Source organism: Sinohyriopsis cumingii, chromosome 18 (assembly GCF_028554795.1).
Source record: "Sinohyriopsis cumingii isolate HCF-2022 chromosome 18, ASM2855479v2, whole genome shotgun sequence".
Lineage (NCBI taxonomy): Eukaryota > Metazoa > Mollusca > Bivalvia > Unionida > Unionidae > Sinohyriopsis > Sinohyriopsis cumingii.
Genome location: NC_142978.1, coordinates 68,285,198 through 68,303,436, shown reverse-complemented (window position 1 = coordinate 68,303,436; position 18,239 = coordinate 68,285,198). Strand labels below are relative to the sequence as shown.

The 18,239-nt window shown below is 35.5% G+C and overlaps 1 protein-coding gene across 1 annotated transcript; it reads right to left on the bottom strand.

The window, feature by feature from the left end:
- Positions 1 to 291: 291 nt before the first annotated feature.
- LOC149776895 (uncharacterized) lies at positions 292 to 17,321 on the bottom strand. Its single transcript, XM_089941588.1, has 6 exons — positions 17,238 to 17,321; positions 16,147 to 16,304; positions 10,774 to 11,033; positions 6,734 to 7,415; positions 5,886 to 6,207; positions 292 to 5,342 (listed from the first exon to the last, which is right to left on the bottom strand). The coding sequence occupies exons 2-6, from the start codon at positions 16,289 to 16,291 to the stop codon at positions 4,391 to 4,393; spliced, it is 2,361 nt and encodes a 786-aa protein (XP_089797714.1). The 5' UTR covers positions 16,292 to 16,304; positions 17,238 to 17,321; the 3' UTR covers positions 292 to 4,390.
- Between the last annotated feature and the right edge of the window lie 918 nt (positions 17,322 to 18,239).

The following is an 18,239-nucleotide window of genomic DNA, read 5'->3' as shown; positions in this document are numbered from 1 at the left end:
ATAACCATGATATTGGCTGAAATTTAAAACAGGATCTGTTCCATACTGCCTCTTCCTAAAAACGAATTGAATTGTCTCCGTTTGTCAATCGGTGGCGTCGTATCGACGCAAGGTCACTGTGACGATGGTCAGGATGTGATGATTTTTAATTTTAACATAGCTTTAACAACTTTTCGGTCATATCACTACGATGTCTGCGATGTGGCAGTTTATAATGATGTCTATCACTGGGGCATCATGCCGCAGATATGTTGCAGATAATGGTCAGGAAGTGCATGTACTGTGTTTACAAACAGTTTGCATACTATATTTATTAAGAAAAAACAAGCAATATGTATTCATAAGAATTCTACAGTTTTTAAAAGCAATAAGTAAATTCTTCTTCACATCTTCACGCATAATTCATACAAATTTCATGCGAGATCCACTTTTTCAATCGAAATCTTGTAAATATATGCGACTAATGAAACCAAAATAAAAAAATATAATGTAGAAATAGACAAGTTCATTTATACACAAGAATATACAAGTACTATTAATACTGTTTTTTTACCAGGTGTGTGTGTGCGTGTGTGTGTGTGGTCAATGATTTAAGATGTTGTATGATCCCATTTGATAAATCCGAGGAACTGGCGAAAGAGAGAATGTGTCTTTTGACATGGTTAACTTGTCTTGTCATGTGTCCTTTACAGCACTTGACAAATGTTATTTTCAAGCTCGTTTACATCATGAATAAATGAAATTTGTGGATTAGAGTTGCTTCATTTTTTACATCATGTTTGTTATTCTATAAACCTTGTCTCAGATAACGTCTGACTAAAGGCGACAGGCTCACGTACTGAAAATTTTCATATAGACACGTAGATGTTTTTCTCTATCACACACACACACACACAGACACACACAGCTAATCGAGTTTGACAGACCTGACAATTATAAAAGGGTAAAAAACGGACATGCCTTTTGCAACACACAATACTGAGCCAATATCAAGAAAATGGCTAGCCTTCTGTGGCGGACAAACGGAGATATTGAAGGCCTATTTAATGGGTTCAAAGCTCACAAATGTATTAATCAAGCGAACTCTATCTATTGAGTGCATACGTATACATTATCTGGTATGGCAGACCATTGTCAAACAAAATCCAAATCAAAGATGTTTTACTTACAGAATGGTATATCATCATCATCATCATCATCATCAACAACAACAACAACAACGAAAATACAAATTTCAAAAATCAAAATTACAGCCAATGTTACTTCTTTAATATAGAAAGATTTGTAGGATATCAAACCGTTCCAAGATTCATATAAAGTATTAAGTTTAATCAAAATTTGTTCATTAAAATATCTTCTACTGCACACAGGTGGTCTGCAAATCGCAATCCATATAGGCTCTTTATTATTATTATGCAAGGATTTCATTGGTCAATGACTCTTCTGAGACCGTGCAGATATCAAACTACAGCGTACATTTAACCAAAAGCTTTCCATAAATATATTCTTTAATGTCTCCATAAGAACGTTCGGAACCCCGATCACAGCATTAATCTGCGGATTTGAAATCGTGCAAGAAAATTTTAATATAAGATAGAAAGTTTAATTAAAATTGGTTAGTAGATAAGGTCTCGAGTGCATTCACGACAACTAATCAGATCACGTCACAAATATGAGGGGATTACACTGGTTATCACAATCAGTCGAGATCGTGTCGATATAAAACTAACAAGCAAGTTTCATCAGAATTTGTTCATAAACGTCTAGCGCGTCAACATTTTTAGATAGTCAGTTTATGTACCGTCTACAGCGATGCAGCGAAATCGAAGCATAGCAGTTTGGATTTAAATTAAAGAAATATTCGTCTGTAGGTTACCATAAAAAACAGTGAACAACAAGAGAACTGTGTGGCCTACTTAAAAAGTCCTCAAATCAGTACGAACTTATGTAATATTGAGGGTTTTGTTTTTGTTCAAAAACGTTTGAAAACGTGGTTTAAGCTATAACATTGACGACTGTTCTTAGTGGTCGTACATTTCTCGTTAGGCAAGACTTGTTGATGCTACGTAGGTCGTCTCTTTAAAGGTCGAGGTTCAAAACCAGTTGTTGGCTAGAAAAGAGTATGAAACATATATTAATCATGAACTCTGGTCGAGCTGGTGGAAAGAGGTCACATAACCGTGTAAAAAAATGTGTGAATAGCAAAAGACGTGATAACAATATCGTAATGCAGCGAACAGAGACAAGTTCGTCTCCCGCGGCAGCCAGTTAAGAGTAATAAATGCTCTATCGGGTGTTGAGTTTTGTTATCAATTGCGAGCAGAAATCAGATATCGATAATGAGCAACCCAATCCAGAAAAAGACAAGGTTAATCCGTTCCCTTTTAAGTGTTTCTGTTTAGGTACATTATCGTTATATCTAAAAAAACAGGCGCAAACTTACGAAGACCACCATGATACTTGAAACCACCATCTCGTAGAGATGATAATGAACCGGACCACCACCAACGACTGGCTGGTGTTGCAGTTTTGGGCATAAAATACTATTTTTGCGAATGTCTATAAAAATTGGATTTGGCTGTAACATTCTGAGTGGCATTAGACTAAACTTTATCACTCTTTCCCAAAGAAACACTTTCTGATTAGTCTTTTCTATTAAATATTAAAATGCAAGATAAACAATCGAAGGTATTGACGCTTTAATTTCAGACAAGAATTCGCAGGAATTCAAGATAAGATAACTTCTTGTTTTTAAATGAGTGCTGAAACTATCTTAAATATTCTTGAGCAATAAAATTTTCAAATTAGCGTGGCAGCCATATATGATATTGGATGAAACATCGAAAGTATTTTCATTTAGCCCAAACAAGACACTATTGAAAGACGTTTGGTGATGTGACCATCTTTTCAGGTGAATTAGTGAGAAAATTTCAATCTGTTCATTATGGTAACCGTATATTTCGAGGTCAGATCGGCACCGTTTGTACTCGGGACAAACTAATTACCATAATTAGTCGTTGTGAAAACCAGATGTTGATATTACTTTCCGTTTAGGAAGAGTGGCAATAACATGCTTTTCAAGACAGTTGCCATGTTTGTCATACTGGTGTCTAATTTTCAGTATCGCTGCCTTGGTGGCTATGCTGTATGGCAGATCAACGCTATTTTAATTTAGTATTAACTAGACATTTTCAAAAGTCTTCTACTGAATACTTATGGTTGATATGACCTTGACTGGTGATAACTACATTTTCAAGGTGGCCGCCACTACTGGAACACGTTATTAAGACCAGCTAGAAATTATAATAAGTCTGCACATAAAAACCACATACTGATATGATTTCCGTTCGAGAGGAGTAGCAATAGCAACTATTTTCTGCTGGCTACTGTGGTAACCATATTGGATTCAGAACAGCACCATTATGGCATATTAGACATCATAAGAAAGTCTGTAAGGAAAACCTCATGTTGATTTGACCATCCATTCAGGTGGAGTGGCAATACAAAGGTTTTCAAAATGACCACTGTGGTGACCATATTTTATATATGGCCAGCACTACATTTATTTAGGAGCAGCTAAACCTTGGGATAAATGTGTTTATAAAGTTTCATGACAATCCTCCAAGTAGCAAAGAAGGAGTAGTGACAACAAACCTTTTCTAACGGATAGACAGATGAAAACGACGGACAAAAAGACCATCTAATAAACTCTTCTGTTCTATGACCAGTACAGCTAAAATCATTACTAAATATGCCGGTCGGAAAGGGTCTAAAAATCCCTATCTTGCGATCAATTACACTTTTCCCTCTTAAATTTCATTTAAGGAATTTTCTAAAATCTTGTGTTCTAAAAAGAACTAACAAACAAAACACAGAAAACGTTCAGCTGCAGGAACAATAACATGAGAAAAATAATTACAAAACTAAACAGTCACACACTTTAAAGTTTCTTCAAAATCTGGTTAGAAATATGTAACGATGTGTGCTCTTTGAAAAATGGGCGCAACCCAGTACAAATATGTAGAAGTATCCGTCTTGCGCTCATCACAAATTGTCAATGAACTAAGGCAAATATTGGATTAAAAAAGAGTCTAAATCACAAATCTAGGAAGTAAAACATTTCTTTCAACCAACTGGCTGTACCACCTTTTCTTCTATTGTTTCTAACTTTCATACACAGATCAACGTACAGCAAGTGCATCCCAAATCAGAATACCTTCAAGGCTAATCAGCCCTGGACATGAGCTTTCCAATATGAACATGACCGTGTAGTTCAGTTATGAGAAAACGTATCATCCCCGTCTAAATAAAGGGATATGTCAGAGAGAGAGAGAGAGAGAGAGAGAGAGCTCCCATCATTGAAGCACTTACAGAAGTGCATTCCATATCACTATGAGTCAATGTCTAGGTTGAGTTCGTAAGTTCTATTTAAGGCATCAATTCCAGCCATCAGAGAAAAAGTGAGATAAAGTCTTTCAGTCCCCGCCATGTTGAGCCGAGGGTCCCGAGTTCTAGCATTTGCTGGTCTCGATTCTAACTTCCCTCCAATCAACATAGCAATTATGGAAATGGGATTCGTATCGATTGTACAAAGGGATATTACAGACCCACTATCCCCTTCTTTAGCAAACACTGCATCCACATCGGGGTCACGAAGAGGGCTAATAATATTATTGTATCTCCTGATAATTCCATCTTCTCTAAACGTCATGCTGTTAGAGGAAATCACGCCAAAAGTAAGTCCAGTTTGCGCACCTCTCTTTAAGACGAGCTTTCCAACAAGCTTTCCACGTGGAAATCTGCTGGTGTCCAACACCATGTACGGGCATTGGTTTCCATACTGATCTTCAAACGTAAGATCACACCGTTGAACAAGACTTCCTTGCACTTTAACAGCACCAATGTCTACCAAGCCGTTTTGATAATTCCAAGTGTGCCTGCCAATCTCCGTAGTAGAAGCATCCTCATCTATTACGTGGACCTGTTGAATTCCTGTAAAAGACACCACGTGTCCGTTTGTGACCAAATAAACTGACTGATTTGATGTGTCGTTGACAAACAAGCCTAGCGTTCCACATTTACCTTGAAAACATACTTTCTGTCCAGCCTTGAAAGCGAAGGCTGCCATCCGATTTCTATTTCTATCCTGTTGGTCCGGATCTGCGAACGTTTCTGTTTTGAAAGGCATGGTTACAATTTGGACATCGTAATCGTATGGACATCCTGCCAGACGTTTGCCAATATTCGCAAGCACGTCTCGCTTTTCTGCTGCACTGCTTGGATCTGATATGAATACCACAAGCTTTCCAAAGTAGTCTCCACAACCTTGCACCTCATAAAGACTGAAACGATATGTGATTGATTGTTATAAATTGTGGTGCCTGACGACGTCTTATATGCGCATATTTTCACTTCCTAAACCCCGACAAAAAATCTTATATTAATTACCAATTTACTCTGAGATTTTCTTTCTGTTGGATGAAGCCCTTAGAGATTTGAGATTAACGTATATTATTAATAAAGAATCGAAATTTTAAAGAAAACCAACATGATGCATTAGACGTTAAGGTCACATAATACCTCGAATGACTCTGTCCATTATATCACTTGCATGGTATACAAGCAGTGAGTTCTTTATCACTGGTGATCCCTAACTCAAAAGAAAACTAACCCACTTAACTTAAGGAAAGTTGTGACTATTCTATATTTAGTGAAAATGTCGTCCGAGATTCGTGGGTCTTAGATCCAAGATAATACCTATTATAATTATAGCACACGAGTTCATCGGAGAATTATGCCTGCCTGGAAACTAGAAGTGTCCTTAACTGCATATCAGCTAATCATATATGAATGATGGTGAAAGATTTAAATACTGACGTACTCACCTCATTAATTTGTCAATCCAGAATTCAAAAGAGTCTTCTGTCTTCTGTTCATCAGTTATCATCCCTTCTACCTTTCCATGTTCTCTTATTGTCCAAATATTGCGCTCTTCCTCCGAATAAATGATGGTGTTACTTAGAACTCCCTTCACCTCGAACTGCATCTGACTTAAAATAGTCAGAGTCTCAGAGACACTGTGGATTAACAACTCTGCATTCTTGAGAACTGCCTGTAGATCCTTTATTAACATTTTGACTCTCTCTACACTAACACGCAGGTTTCTTTTATATCTGCGTTTCCTTTTGGAAGTCTGCGGCTTTTCGTCTAAAAGAAAATAAACTTATAATAAAAAATATTAAAATGTTAGCCAGCGCTATATGTGTATCGATCATATTTTCAACTAGGACCAGGAAGTCTCTTCTTTTATAAGAAATTAAAATACAGTTCAAATATATATACTGTTATACAAACAGAACTTAATAAAACCCATAAAATCAATACTTTGTAAAATCAAATGCAGTTTAGAAAACTAAATCGATTTTTAAAGTATTATCTAAATACCACTGACAGCAATTCCATAATTTTCCTATTCAATGTTGAGCTAATTCTACGTGGATTTTTTTTTACCAAAGTAAGTTTGCTTTGAAGAAGATGGATAATCACTTTATTTCACCGTTTTGCGTTTTGTCAGGCACTTTGCTCAATATAGTTTGTACTTTATTTGTAAAGTAGCTAAATCTAGCTTGTTTTTTTTTTTCTTCTTCTCAAGAATGATCATCATTTTCCAATAAGTACTGAAAATACGAATGCATATTTAATGAACTGCTTATGGCAAAGTAATGTGCCTTACCCGTTTCCATTTTCTCTGTCCGTTCTTCATCAGTTTCCTTCGACGAGTCATCTTGAAAGGTCTGACTTTCCATGTAAATCTCAGATACCTCACTTTCAATGCTAAGAGTGGTAGCATCCGAAATTTGGCTCTTGCATTTTTTTCGAAAGTTAAAATCTTCAAGTATTGTATGAACATTGCCAGTAGCAATTTTAAACTCCAAAGAGAACTGTGTCGCAACAGCCCTTTCTATAAAATAAATGATCTGCTTTTGAATGAACATGAAATAATCAGAGACCTCTGCATTATTAGCAGAATCCATCAAATCGTGAACAAGCTTTTTGTTCTGGAGAATACCTTTAATCAAAGATGACTCCAAATAGTCCTCTTCAAAAACCACAACTTGGAACTGTCGTCGGATTGACAAAAGTTCACCTATGCAGCGGTCTATTCTCTGGAATTCTCTAACCATGCGCATCTCAAGAATGTTGCTAATCCCTGAGCTGAGAGACTGGTCTGTTATGTTGACAATAACTTTATTTATCCACAGATCCCTGGCTGTATCTGACATGGACTGGAACACCTCTTCCAACATAATCTGGGCCTCTTCTTTATTGGGACCTATGAAATCTGGCAACAAGAGCACATTATCAAGTCCACATGCAGAGAGTTCTCTCTCGAGGTGCAGTGACACCTTCTTCATCTGAAAAATTGAGATTCATCATACAGTGACTGGCTACACGGTAGATTTTGGAAACTATTGTTGATGATTCTCATCCCATTTTAACATTTAGTACCCTATCTGAGAAACTTGACCGCTGACTCTGTACTTTGACGTATATTTGCCGGACTTATGGACACATCTGTGTGTGTCTGCACCATGCGCAGGTGCTGAAACAGTTACAGATACTGCAGTACATAGTAATAATCGTGTATGTTTGCCGTCCGGTACACACTCTTGTTAAAAGATCTACTAAGGCAGTTTTTTTATGCATTGTCATGAAACTTTGTACATATTATGGTATTACGCATCACTTTGCTCCATATTTTTTTGGTCTTTTTTATTTACATTTATTGCATTTTTATCGCATTCTCTATATATCACTGTATAGCACAATCTTAATAGTGTCAATAGTCTTTGAGATTTTTTATTGATTACAATTCAACTTGGTAAATAATATGGTCATCACTTCTCTACAAATCGCTTTTATAACACAATTTTGTTAACGCGACTAGACTGGCAGTTTTTGATGAATTGCCATGAAACTTGGTACATACATTTATGGTTTACACATTGCAACGTTCATAATGACAATATATTTTTCTCAAACAATGTTGGTAAAAGTGATTGCCCCTTATAACTTTCAGCTGAATGCAGCGAAGTGCATGACAGAATCCTGTGAATACAACAAGTCAACAGATTTCAATGGATCGCCATGAAATTTGGGAAATGTTATGATCATCATATGAAAATATGCATATTAACTTAAAGTAGTGTGGTGTGCTCACGTGATTTTTGTTTGAGTTATCGCTCTTTTTGGCTCTGAGCTTGATTCAGTGTTTGAGGGAATCGTGTAAATGCAACAAAAAACAGTTGTCAGACTGTAATGAGACATGATCATCATTCGAAGAAGTGTATCAAAGAAAATTTACCTCATTCCGACAATCGCTGTTAGAATTACTGCTTTGTTTATTCTGCAACTGAATGATTTGTATGGAAGAACATGACCTTGATACAGGATGGTCGGATAAATATACTTATATGGACAAATGACAGTGCTTACACGATTTTGTTGGATTTATTGTTCATATGGAACTGAGTGTACTCTGTGACAGAGTTTTGTGGACGCACCTAGTCTCACAGTTTACAATGGGTCCCCAAGTAACTTTGTATATCGTATAGGCATCTTCTAGAGTTGCATATGGACAAATCATTGTACTCTCACAAAGTTTGTTAGAGTTATCGCCTTTTGTCATTTAGCTAAATTCCATGTAGGACAGAATCATGTGAAACGTACATATCTTACAGTTTCTGTATGGATCGCAGAGAAGCTCGATAAATAGTATAATCATATACGGATACATCTGTATATTCCAGTGATTTTATGTACGACTATCTGAATTACAGCTGCATTCTATATGCCATGTCTAAAATACAGCTGCATGGCGTATGACAAAAGTTTTTGAAAGCGACTACTGCAGTTTAACTGGACTGCTGCCAGTACAAATTATGGTCATCAGAAGATGATACACATATTGAACAAACACTGTATTCACGCTATTTTCAAACGTGTTATGCCATTTATTTTACCATGGACTAATCCCAGTGTGTCACGAATTTTGTTTCCCAACTCCCTGACACGGTCTTCTTCTCAAAAGCACGATTTACAGTAAGTCTCACTGAGAGAGAGAGAGAGAGAGAGAGAGAGAGAGATCTTTCCACAGATTACACAATGGACTAAGAAGAGCTATGTTAATTTTGTGTTTAGTATTCCTTTCATCACTACTATATGACGAATCTCGTTTGTATAGCTAAAATACACCAGGTGGAGCAACGCGTTATTTGAAGTTTGATTTTTTAAAAAAATGAGGGGGGAGGATGAGTGGTGTATGAAATGCTTCAAAGAAAACGTTTTATTTTACTTTATTTAAATTTGAATTTCTAATCAGTTTCTATTGGTGTATATAAGTGTATACCTTATTATCGACTGAAAAATGCACGTTATTTGGCTCACGCGTCTTGAACTCATCACATGACCACAAAACAAGGTTTTTGAGCAAATGAATGTTTAAGATTATGATAATGAATGCTAATAGACAGATGGTGAGAACAGTTCATCATGTCGAACGAGATAATGAATGTTTGTTTTCAAAGTGTCCAATAAATCTAAAGGCATTAAATAGGATACGATATTACATAATAACAGGAAATCGAAGAACAAGGATTAAGTATATGCCATAAAACAGACCACAAACCTAAATTCCAATTTAAGAATGTCAATTAAACTTAAGAAAAGACTGAGATCTTTGGAACTGTGTACGTTACAAAATGCCAGGACTGCAATGGTGATAATGAGGAGAAGGGGCAGAATCCACATTGGATGTAGGTAAAGGAAACTCTAAGACAATATCTGCAATCCATGTACATTTAATAAGAGATGGGCATCTAAAAGATCCATGCAAAATGTCCAACCCATTAGATCAGAGATGACTTGATAATAAGAATGATCAAGAATGATGTCTGAACAAAGAAGGAAGAAAAACAAACAGCCACCCCGTTATGACGCAATTATTTCCTTGCGGTAATCATCAATATCTCACTTCGATCATAATTAGCCATCGACTTTGTCAGACTTTATTAAGATGTTGCAAATTATTTGGTCCACATTGAAGAAATATGTTGTTTTCTTTGTTGCTTGAAACAGAAAAATATAAAATAGATACCATTATCAATTCAGTGAAAAGAGCTTATTGCTGTATCTACGTGAGCAACTTTATGAAAGTGGCTTTCTTAAGATTTAAGGAATCCTTAAAACGATGGCTAAGCTTTAGTGACAATGAATACGCATTGATATGAGTTTCAATATCTTATATTTTATACATATGTTTATCTGAGTAATCGTAAATTACATTTTCAAGTGCGGCTTTTATTTCCAAAGTGTATAAAAAAATATCTTTTCCAGAAATCAAACTAATTTGTTTTTCTTTTGTATAATGCTACAATGATACTTAGTTTTGTAATACTTTGGTGACATTTTGAATACTCTATTGCAATATTATTTTTAATACTCTATTGCATTATTATTTCCAAGCTTCTCCTCAGATGGCTCTGTTTTATTATCCATATTCTACCGAATTGGGCTTGGAGGCTCGAATATTCACAGTGGCCCAAAATCTGGCTTGTCACTTCTGCGATAAAGGTTTGGACGTGGGTTCCGTCACGTGCATCCGAGTTTCCGGCTTCCTCCATCTGAATGACGTCATAGAAGCAACTAAGCCTTCAAGCAGATTGTATGTGCATATTTAATTTGTGCTGTAACAGAGATAAATTAACAGTTTACCTGATCAGCTGCACACGTATAGACAAGAACTTGAGGTTTGGACGTAGACACCTTTTTAAGCAACTCCGTCCTGGGGATGGTGGTTATAGTGCAATCCATCTCTTCTAATCCACTTTTGTTGGCCAATATTGAATCTTTTTGGATCAGCGTGTGATTTGGACCAAAGAGAATTACTTCCGGCTTGTTTTCCACCAGAGGTTGCACACTTTCGCCAATGTTTTTGACAAGATCCATCCATTTCAAAACCTTTGGAAGTTTCTCTAAAAGACACAAATTCCATATAATTTAATTTTCAGAAACTTAAACTAATGCTGTCGACACATAATTATCAAGAAGAATACCATTCACGCTGTATTGTAAGACCGCCCCTTATTAGCGGTCAGTGATAATAATAATAACGTTTAACATCGTGTGGGTTTCTGTTGTCTAGTGCCATGATATCTAGTATAGAACTAAGCATTAAGAGGATTACAAATGGCTTACCTGACCGGTTTCATGCTCAGAGTCTACCTGAAATGTGTCATTTTGTAACAAGATGTTTTGCTGTCTTTTCAACGAATTAAGGAGAATTTTTTCAACTATCAAGAAAATATGTGGCGATTTTTTTAGCTGAAACGTAAAATTTTATGGACTCGAAACTTTGGTGAGATGTTTCCGATTTGGAATTTCTGTTCTATAAAACAAGGAAAGGACAATAAACCCGTCATTGTATTTAGTCATGCTATATTTACGTCTTTCCAATGACACTGACCTCAGTTCTGCAGCCGAAACAGACCAAACCACATGATATCATGATATTACTGCACAAACAATACATGTAAACAGCTGATCTTTTTCTGACCCAAGCCAAAATAACACGTTAGTCAAACGTTGGCATTCAATCGTCGTGTTGGCTCTTGCCACGCTTTGGATTTACTAGCACTGGCCCAACGTTGATGCATTGCTGCAACGCCAATAGTAGCTTTTAAACACTGGCCAAACTGTTGCTAATTTTAGTAAGGATAACGTCATAAGTCACAGTTTGCTTACTAACAATATGTTTCATTTGTAGTATCCTTGTTTATCTTTATGTGTGTGTGTGTGTGTGTGTGTGTGTGTGTTGGTCTTATTTGCTGAAAAGGAAACAGAAATATGTTTTGTAGAACAAATCAGGATTTTATCCTTTGATATAAACCTTTATGTTCTTATGGGCGCCGACATATTGGTAACAAGTGACATTTCGCCATTATGGTACTGACATCGCCCAGTGCTCCGTACTGTGGAAACAATATTTGTACACATGTAATCTAAATATTATCTATTGGCACAAATGTTTAGCTTAACAGGTTTAAAACTTCGTTATAAAATTGTGGCCTTCTTGTGCACAATTTCGTCCAAATTGTTCCTCGTTATACCACAGACTGTAATTTATGGAATACATTTTCACTGTCCTCAGTTATTTATTTCGTAGTTCTAAAGTTTTAATCATTTAACTAATTTTTAAAAATTTCTTTCTACATAATTTAATTAGTTAAATCGGTAAATAAAGGCATACATGAATTAATTAAATATTAATTTCAACAAACAATTGCATTAATTAATGGATAAATCAATAAAATTACATTCACGACCTGGATAAATGTTAAATTTCTAAATGGCATGAGGACTTAAAAGCTATAAGCGATATTGCCTATCAGGACTTCAATTTACTGAAAATGTATTTGCAACGTCACAACAGTTACTTGTCTGCATAAGTAAATATATAAACAAATAAATACTCTCACTTTTATCTTTACTGAATTGTGGTAAGCTTGATCATTTTCAACATGAACCACGCCGTTTACATAATGGAAAAATGTTTATTATAAACTTAATTAAAAAGCGGAGGAGGGGGGATTGCGGAATTGCGTAGGTAAAACACTTAAGACCCAAAATCTGTGTGATGCTTTTTAATATACTTTATGTATTAAATTTGTAATAAATAAAGGTCATTATTTTACGTATTTACTTATAGAAAAATTAATAAAAGAAATATGCTACTTCTTCAAATAAACGACCGACATTACAAAAACGGAAATATAAAATAAGCCGACATTTCAAAGACTATTTATCAAAAATATTATATTATAGAAAATACTTTTATAAATTTTCAAGTAAAGTAGGAAAGTAATCATACCTTCCACTGTATCGTAAACACACACACAGACATACACACAAACACACACACACATACACAAACACACATACACACACAAACATACACACGTACACAAACACACTCACATACAGAGTTTGTGATTGCATATCAAGGAGATAAACAATGAAACCCTAAAATGTATAAAATGTGTGATTTTCCAATTACTTTGGCATTCTGAGCGCCATTGCTTTGACAGATAATTTTTCAAATTTCAGAATTCCTCTCTGAAAACTTCTTTTAGTTAGAACTTGGTACTTCATTTAAAAGAAAGTATAGTAATTGCTAAATTTTCATTTAATTTAAATGGACAGTAATATATATTTTTCTATTTAACACAACTGTCCTCAATGAAGTGTTTTTTTGTGTGTAAAACTTATAATCTTATGTAACTGTTCACATTAGGGTTTGGGGGAGCAATTTGGACATTTGATTTATATAGATTAAGGAATATGGAATGTTTACTGTGCATCTTTTTATTCAGTCTTTGTCGTGTAAGGCATACACAGAATCCAGGACCTGTAATAAATGCCTTAATAGCGAACGCGTGTAAGGACACGCAGTAAACTGGGCATAGATAAATATGGAAGAAAAGTCCACTGGAAAAGTCTATACCAAGGAGCAGAAATGATGTACGTATTATAAACATTGCATAAAATCGACAAGTTTACCGCTGGTTATGTCTATAAATATTAATATGCATTTTTTTCTTCTGTGAAGTTATTACATCATTTTAGTTAAATGAAAAGCACATTCCATTCATATGCTAAAAATATTTCTTGTTTCGTTTAGCAAGTATGAGTGTGACTGATAGGGATTCAGACATGCACCAGAATGCAACGTACATCATGCCTTATCCAACAGTGTTGTGTTCAACGATATTTTTTTTTTGTTGCATTTTATTACTGAGCTCCTTTCTGTATTAATTCCATCCAAAAATCAAAGCATTTGCTCATTTGTACTGTATAGAAGCAACGTAGACTGCAACGAGACATTTCTGTGCATAATGCAAAGACAAATTTGAATATGTGATTCATTTGAAACTTTTAGAATTAACGCTGACATTCTTCACATCTTGTGGAAAACAATGTCAGCTTCATATGAAACAAGATTTATTTTACAAACAAAAATAACTAACCCTTTTCGACATCACTTATACAAATATTTATTTTATGAGAGTTACATTTTACTCCATCTGATGTTTGGGGACATTATTCATATTACATTTTAAGATGCATTAAAACTTGGTGAAAAAATGGCTAGAGCCCTTTCGATCAGACATTTTATACGAAAATCCTCAGACTGTTCATTTTTAAATATAGTTCAAACCATGATGAATCATTTCTCGGGTATAAAGCTCTAAGCAACAAAGCAATACATTATCGTAACTCTTTCATTCCAATCACATATATCCACATCCTTAAAACGCGTTACTCTTTCCAAAAATCAATCGAGTATTCCAAAACACAAAAATTAAATATTTTAAAGAAATTTTGCATAACAGTGAGTCTTGATTTGGATTTAGGTTTTATGCTATCACATATAACTCTTGCTGTTTTAAAACAAAAGGAGAATTTTTTTTTAATGCATCTGTGAGAACAGTTTTGAAGTAACAATCAATTAAAACTAAATAAAGACTACCCTGACGAATTTACTATCACCAGCAGTGCAAATTCACAGAGGATCGGAGTACCAGGCTAGTGACCACAGAACAATCTGTTAAATAATTTTCTGTTGCACATACCTAAATTGTTGGAAAATATTCACTGTTATCTTTTAAAGAGATATATAATACATCTTTTAACGAAGAATCCAACGTCACTGATGATCCTCGTGATAACGAAAAGGATGAGAAGTAACTAGATGAGATTTGGTCTTCGGTGATTCTGCAGCACATCATGCATTAATTGTTTAGTGCCGAGTTAACTGGAGTAAAGGACAAAACCTGGTAGCTGATTCGAGCTACTATGTAGGTACCGGTCGTGCTTTCTGTAGGCCACGAGTCAACGATGTAACCAGTGCCAACGAGGAACCATAAGCTGGAGAGACTGTTGGTGTTGTAGTAGGGTTGAAACGCCATTTTTCAGCACGAGATAGGCGGATAGTATTAATGGTGGAGGAAGGACCCGGGAAAAGCCCCGGGGAAAAAAACATCGACCAACGATAAGCTTCTGGCAAGCTTTCTCACATACCCATGGTCGAACAGGAGATTAAAACTTATGCAGACAGAGGTGAGATGGCAATGATCCGTAACGGTGAGCGCTTTACACCACTCGACTCGGGACCTCTAAGATGGAGAGAGGTTAGTGGATATCTGACTCCCTTCTGATGTTTTTAGACCCAGTTTTCCATTGTACTTTCTCTTTGCTAACTAGTAAATATGTTTGTAACATATCTGTTTTCTCTTTCATGGCGGCTATCGAGGAAAGATCAGATATTGTAACAGTATAAAATGGCAGTGTTACTGATGAGAAAAAAGTGTTTTGAAAAACTTTGTTCCTTCCTAGGAAAATAGTCACAGCAACATAACATATTTATGTCGTGTTCTTTTCAAATTTTATCTTACTTATCCTTCACATTCAACCCCCGGGACAAATGAGCAACTAACTGTTAGCAGCCGTCACTGCAATGGACAAACGTAAAGTAAATGGGAATGTCTATTCTATGGGTAGTTAACGTAATAAAACAACCTAAAACGTCTTCCAGTACTCATCCGTGTTAGCCGTTGACTTGTTATGCAGTCGAACAGTCTACTTTTACTTGGCTGGTTAGGTGATAATAAGTTTATATATATATATATATATATATATATATATATATATATATATATATATATATATATATATATATATATATAGTGTTATAATAATAGAAAGTGTCTATGATATAAATTCGCTATCTTTCACGATTCTTAAGTTAGATTGGGCAGACTGATATCGCTTCGGTTGAAGACGAAAACTGATAACCTTGAATGCAGCGCTGTCCTATATATCTTTGGAGAGAGAGAGAGATTTGATTGCCTATGGAGCTAGATTGTTTAGAAGACGTTGAATATTAAGATCTATATAAGTAAACAGTAATGCACCATAACAAGATCTTTGAATGAAACTAAAGGCAATGAAAGGCAGTGTCCATTGCTTCTATGATGTAAACCAACTTATAGTTCTGACAAACTTGTCAAAATTTATGAGATTACTTACCAACAGTTTTCAAGAATCTTGGATAAAAGCTTTGCAATCTGTCTTGTACGTAACGAAATCTTGGATATGTTTTGCTGGAAACCTCGTAGGATGTACACGAGTCTGAATCTGTAAACGTCATGTTGAGCTCGTCATCCCGCTCCATTCACAGTGTTCAGCTGGTCAATATATATATATATATATATATATATATATATATATATATATATATATATATATATATGTGTGTGTGTGTGTGTGTGTGTGTGTGTGTGTGTCTATATCTATCTATCTATCTAGAGAGACAAACAGACAGACATAAAGAGAGTGAGAGAGATGCAATAAATTAACTTATATTTGTTTGTGACATCTCGTTCATCTGTAATGAAATACCGAGCTTCTGAAGTCCTTCTAGATTATCCTGAAGAAAATCAATTATCAATTTGAGGTGAGGTTACCATCTGTGTTGAAATGATTGTTTTCTAGACGTTGTAGTATGTACCACTGTTTTAATTTCCTTTGCGGATAACCACCATATTCATTGTGATGAAAGTTTTTCTCCTTCTGCCTACCAGATTTAGGCAAAATTAGTAATCTGTTTTAATACTGATGCAGAACGTTTGTTAAATCTCTGCATCGTAAAATACCAACATGGTCTGAATTATATGACTACACGTTTAAGAGTAAAGTCCTTGGTCTGAGTGAAGAATCACCTCAAATTAACCGAGAGGAAGAATACCCTCTAATGTATGTAAATAAACAGTTATTTGAAGGTCCCTGTGGTATCTAGCCTGTCGTTTATGTTCATAGCTAATCTGAAACAGCTGATTCTAAAACATTCAAAGGGGTACAAAGTCTCCTTTTAATTCATTACTGTCAAGATTACCAAGCTGAGCTAAAACCTTCGAAAAGGGGTTACTTTCGATTTCTATTAATTCTGTACAACTATCCAACACCGAGCTTCCCACCCACCCGTAACAATAGTAATCTGGGATCTGAGCGTTTCTCTACCAAAAACTAGAAACGAGATTTGATTTTAATCCCAAACAATTCGGTATAACAACTGTGGCTATAATGAACATATAAAACACGCATAATTGGTCAAGACTTACTCCAACGGTAAAACTCAACATTCGTCTATACAATTTCCCTAGCGATGTTCAGGAACACAGTCTATCATTATTGTACAGTGGTATGCTATTCAGACTTAACGTCATTTATTGCGCACTTTATTAATACGATCTTCCGAAGACCGCTCACGTAGCGGACAACACGCACCCATAAGAATATATGGGTAAGAAAACACAAAATATATTTTATTTAACGTCAGTAGTTTGCTTAACATAAAAGTATTAGCTCTCAACAAGCTATTTTATCAACCACAGCAGCTTAAGTTCAGGAAATAACAACGCGATCAGAGATTTACAACAGATTAATTACCCCTTCAATAGTTCCCGAGAACAAGTTCAAAATAACTCTATGTACAGGAAAAACCTGGCCAAGTGCATTTTGTATTGACTTGCTATGGGTGTAACTGTATCATTTTTAAATGTTTGCCAAGTTCGAGGCTCTAAGTGACACGCCGATATGTGTGCGTGTGCGTGTGTGTGTGTGTGTGTGAGAGAGAGAGAGATGGGTTATTTCGCTTGCTGGTCAGGGGCCTGAAGCCCACCCACCCCGCCCGAAAAGTTGGAAAATATGCAAATAAACTGGATAGTGTTGCATTCTACATGCACAACAACTGGTAGGGGACCATAATTTATATTTATGTTTGTATTCAACACACACACACACACACTGAGCTGGGTATTTGTGTAAAGGTAGCTGCGACACAGCTGGTGTAGGACAAAGTTTGATAGCTGTTCTTGTTCGACCAACATTTTTGACTTAAAAACATGATTACTGTTATTGCAGCTACTACCGTTGATTTTCTACTTAGAATTACTACTAGTGATAATTACTAAACTAACTTGATGTATGCTAAGGTAATCTACATAATGACATTTAAATCGAAGAAACTAACACAAGAGGACATTATTTATGATAATTGCAAGAACAATTTATTTGACCTACTAAACTTAAATGGAAGATATGGCCTTATTTAGAGAGATTAC

What these genes read in the sequence shown, in the direction of transcription:
- LOC149776895 (XM_089941588.1), bottom strand. Translation starts at nt 16,291, where the DNA reads ATGGAGCGGGATGACGAGCTCAACATGACGTTTACAGATTCAGACTCG. An exon ending in AAGATTCTTGAAAACTGTTG is followed by an intron (nt 11,034 to 16,146) that starts GTAAGTAATCTC and finishes TGTGTCTTTTAG; the next exon opens with AGAAACTTCCAAAGGTTTTG. An exon ending in TGGATTGACAAATTAATGAG is followed by an intron (nt 5,343 to 5,885) that starts GTGAGTACGTCA and finishes ATATCGTTTCAG; the next exon opens with TCTTTATGAGGTGCAAGGTT.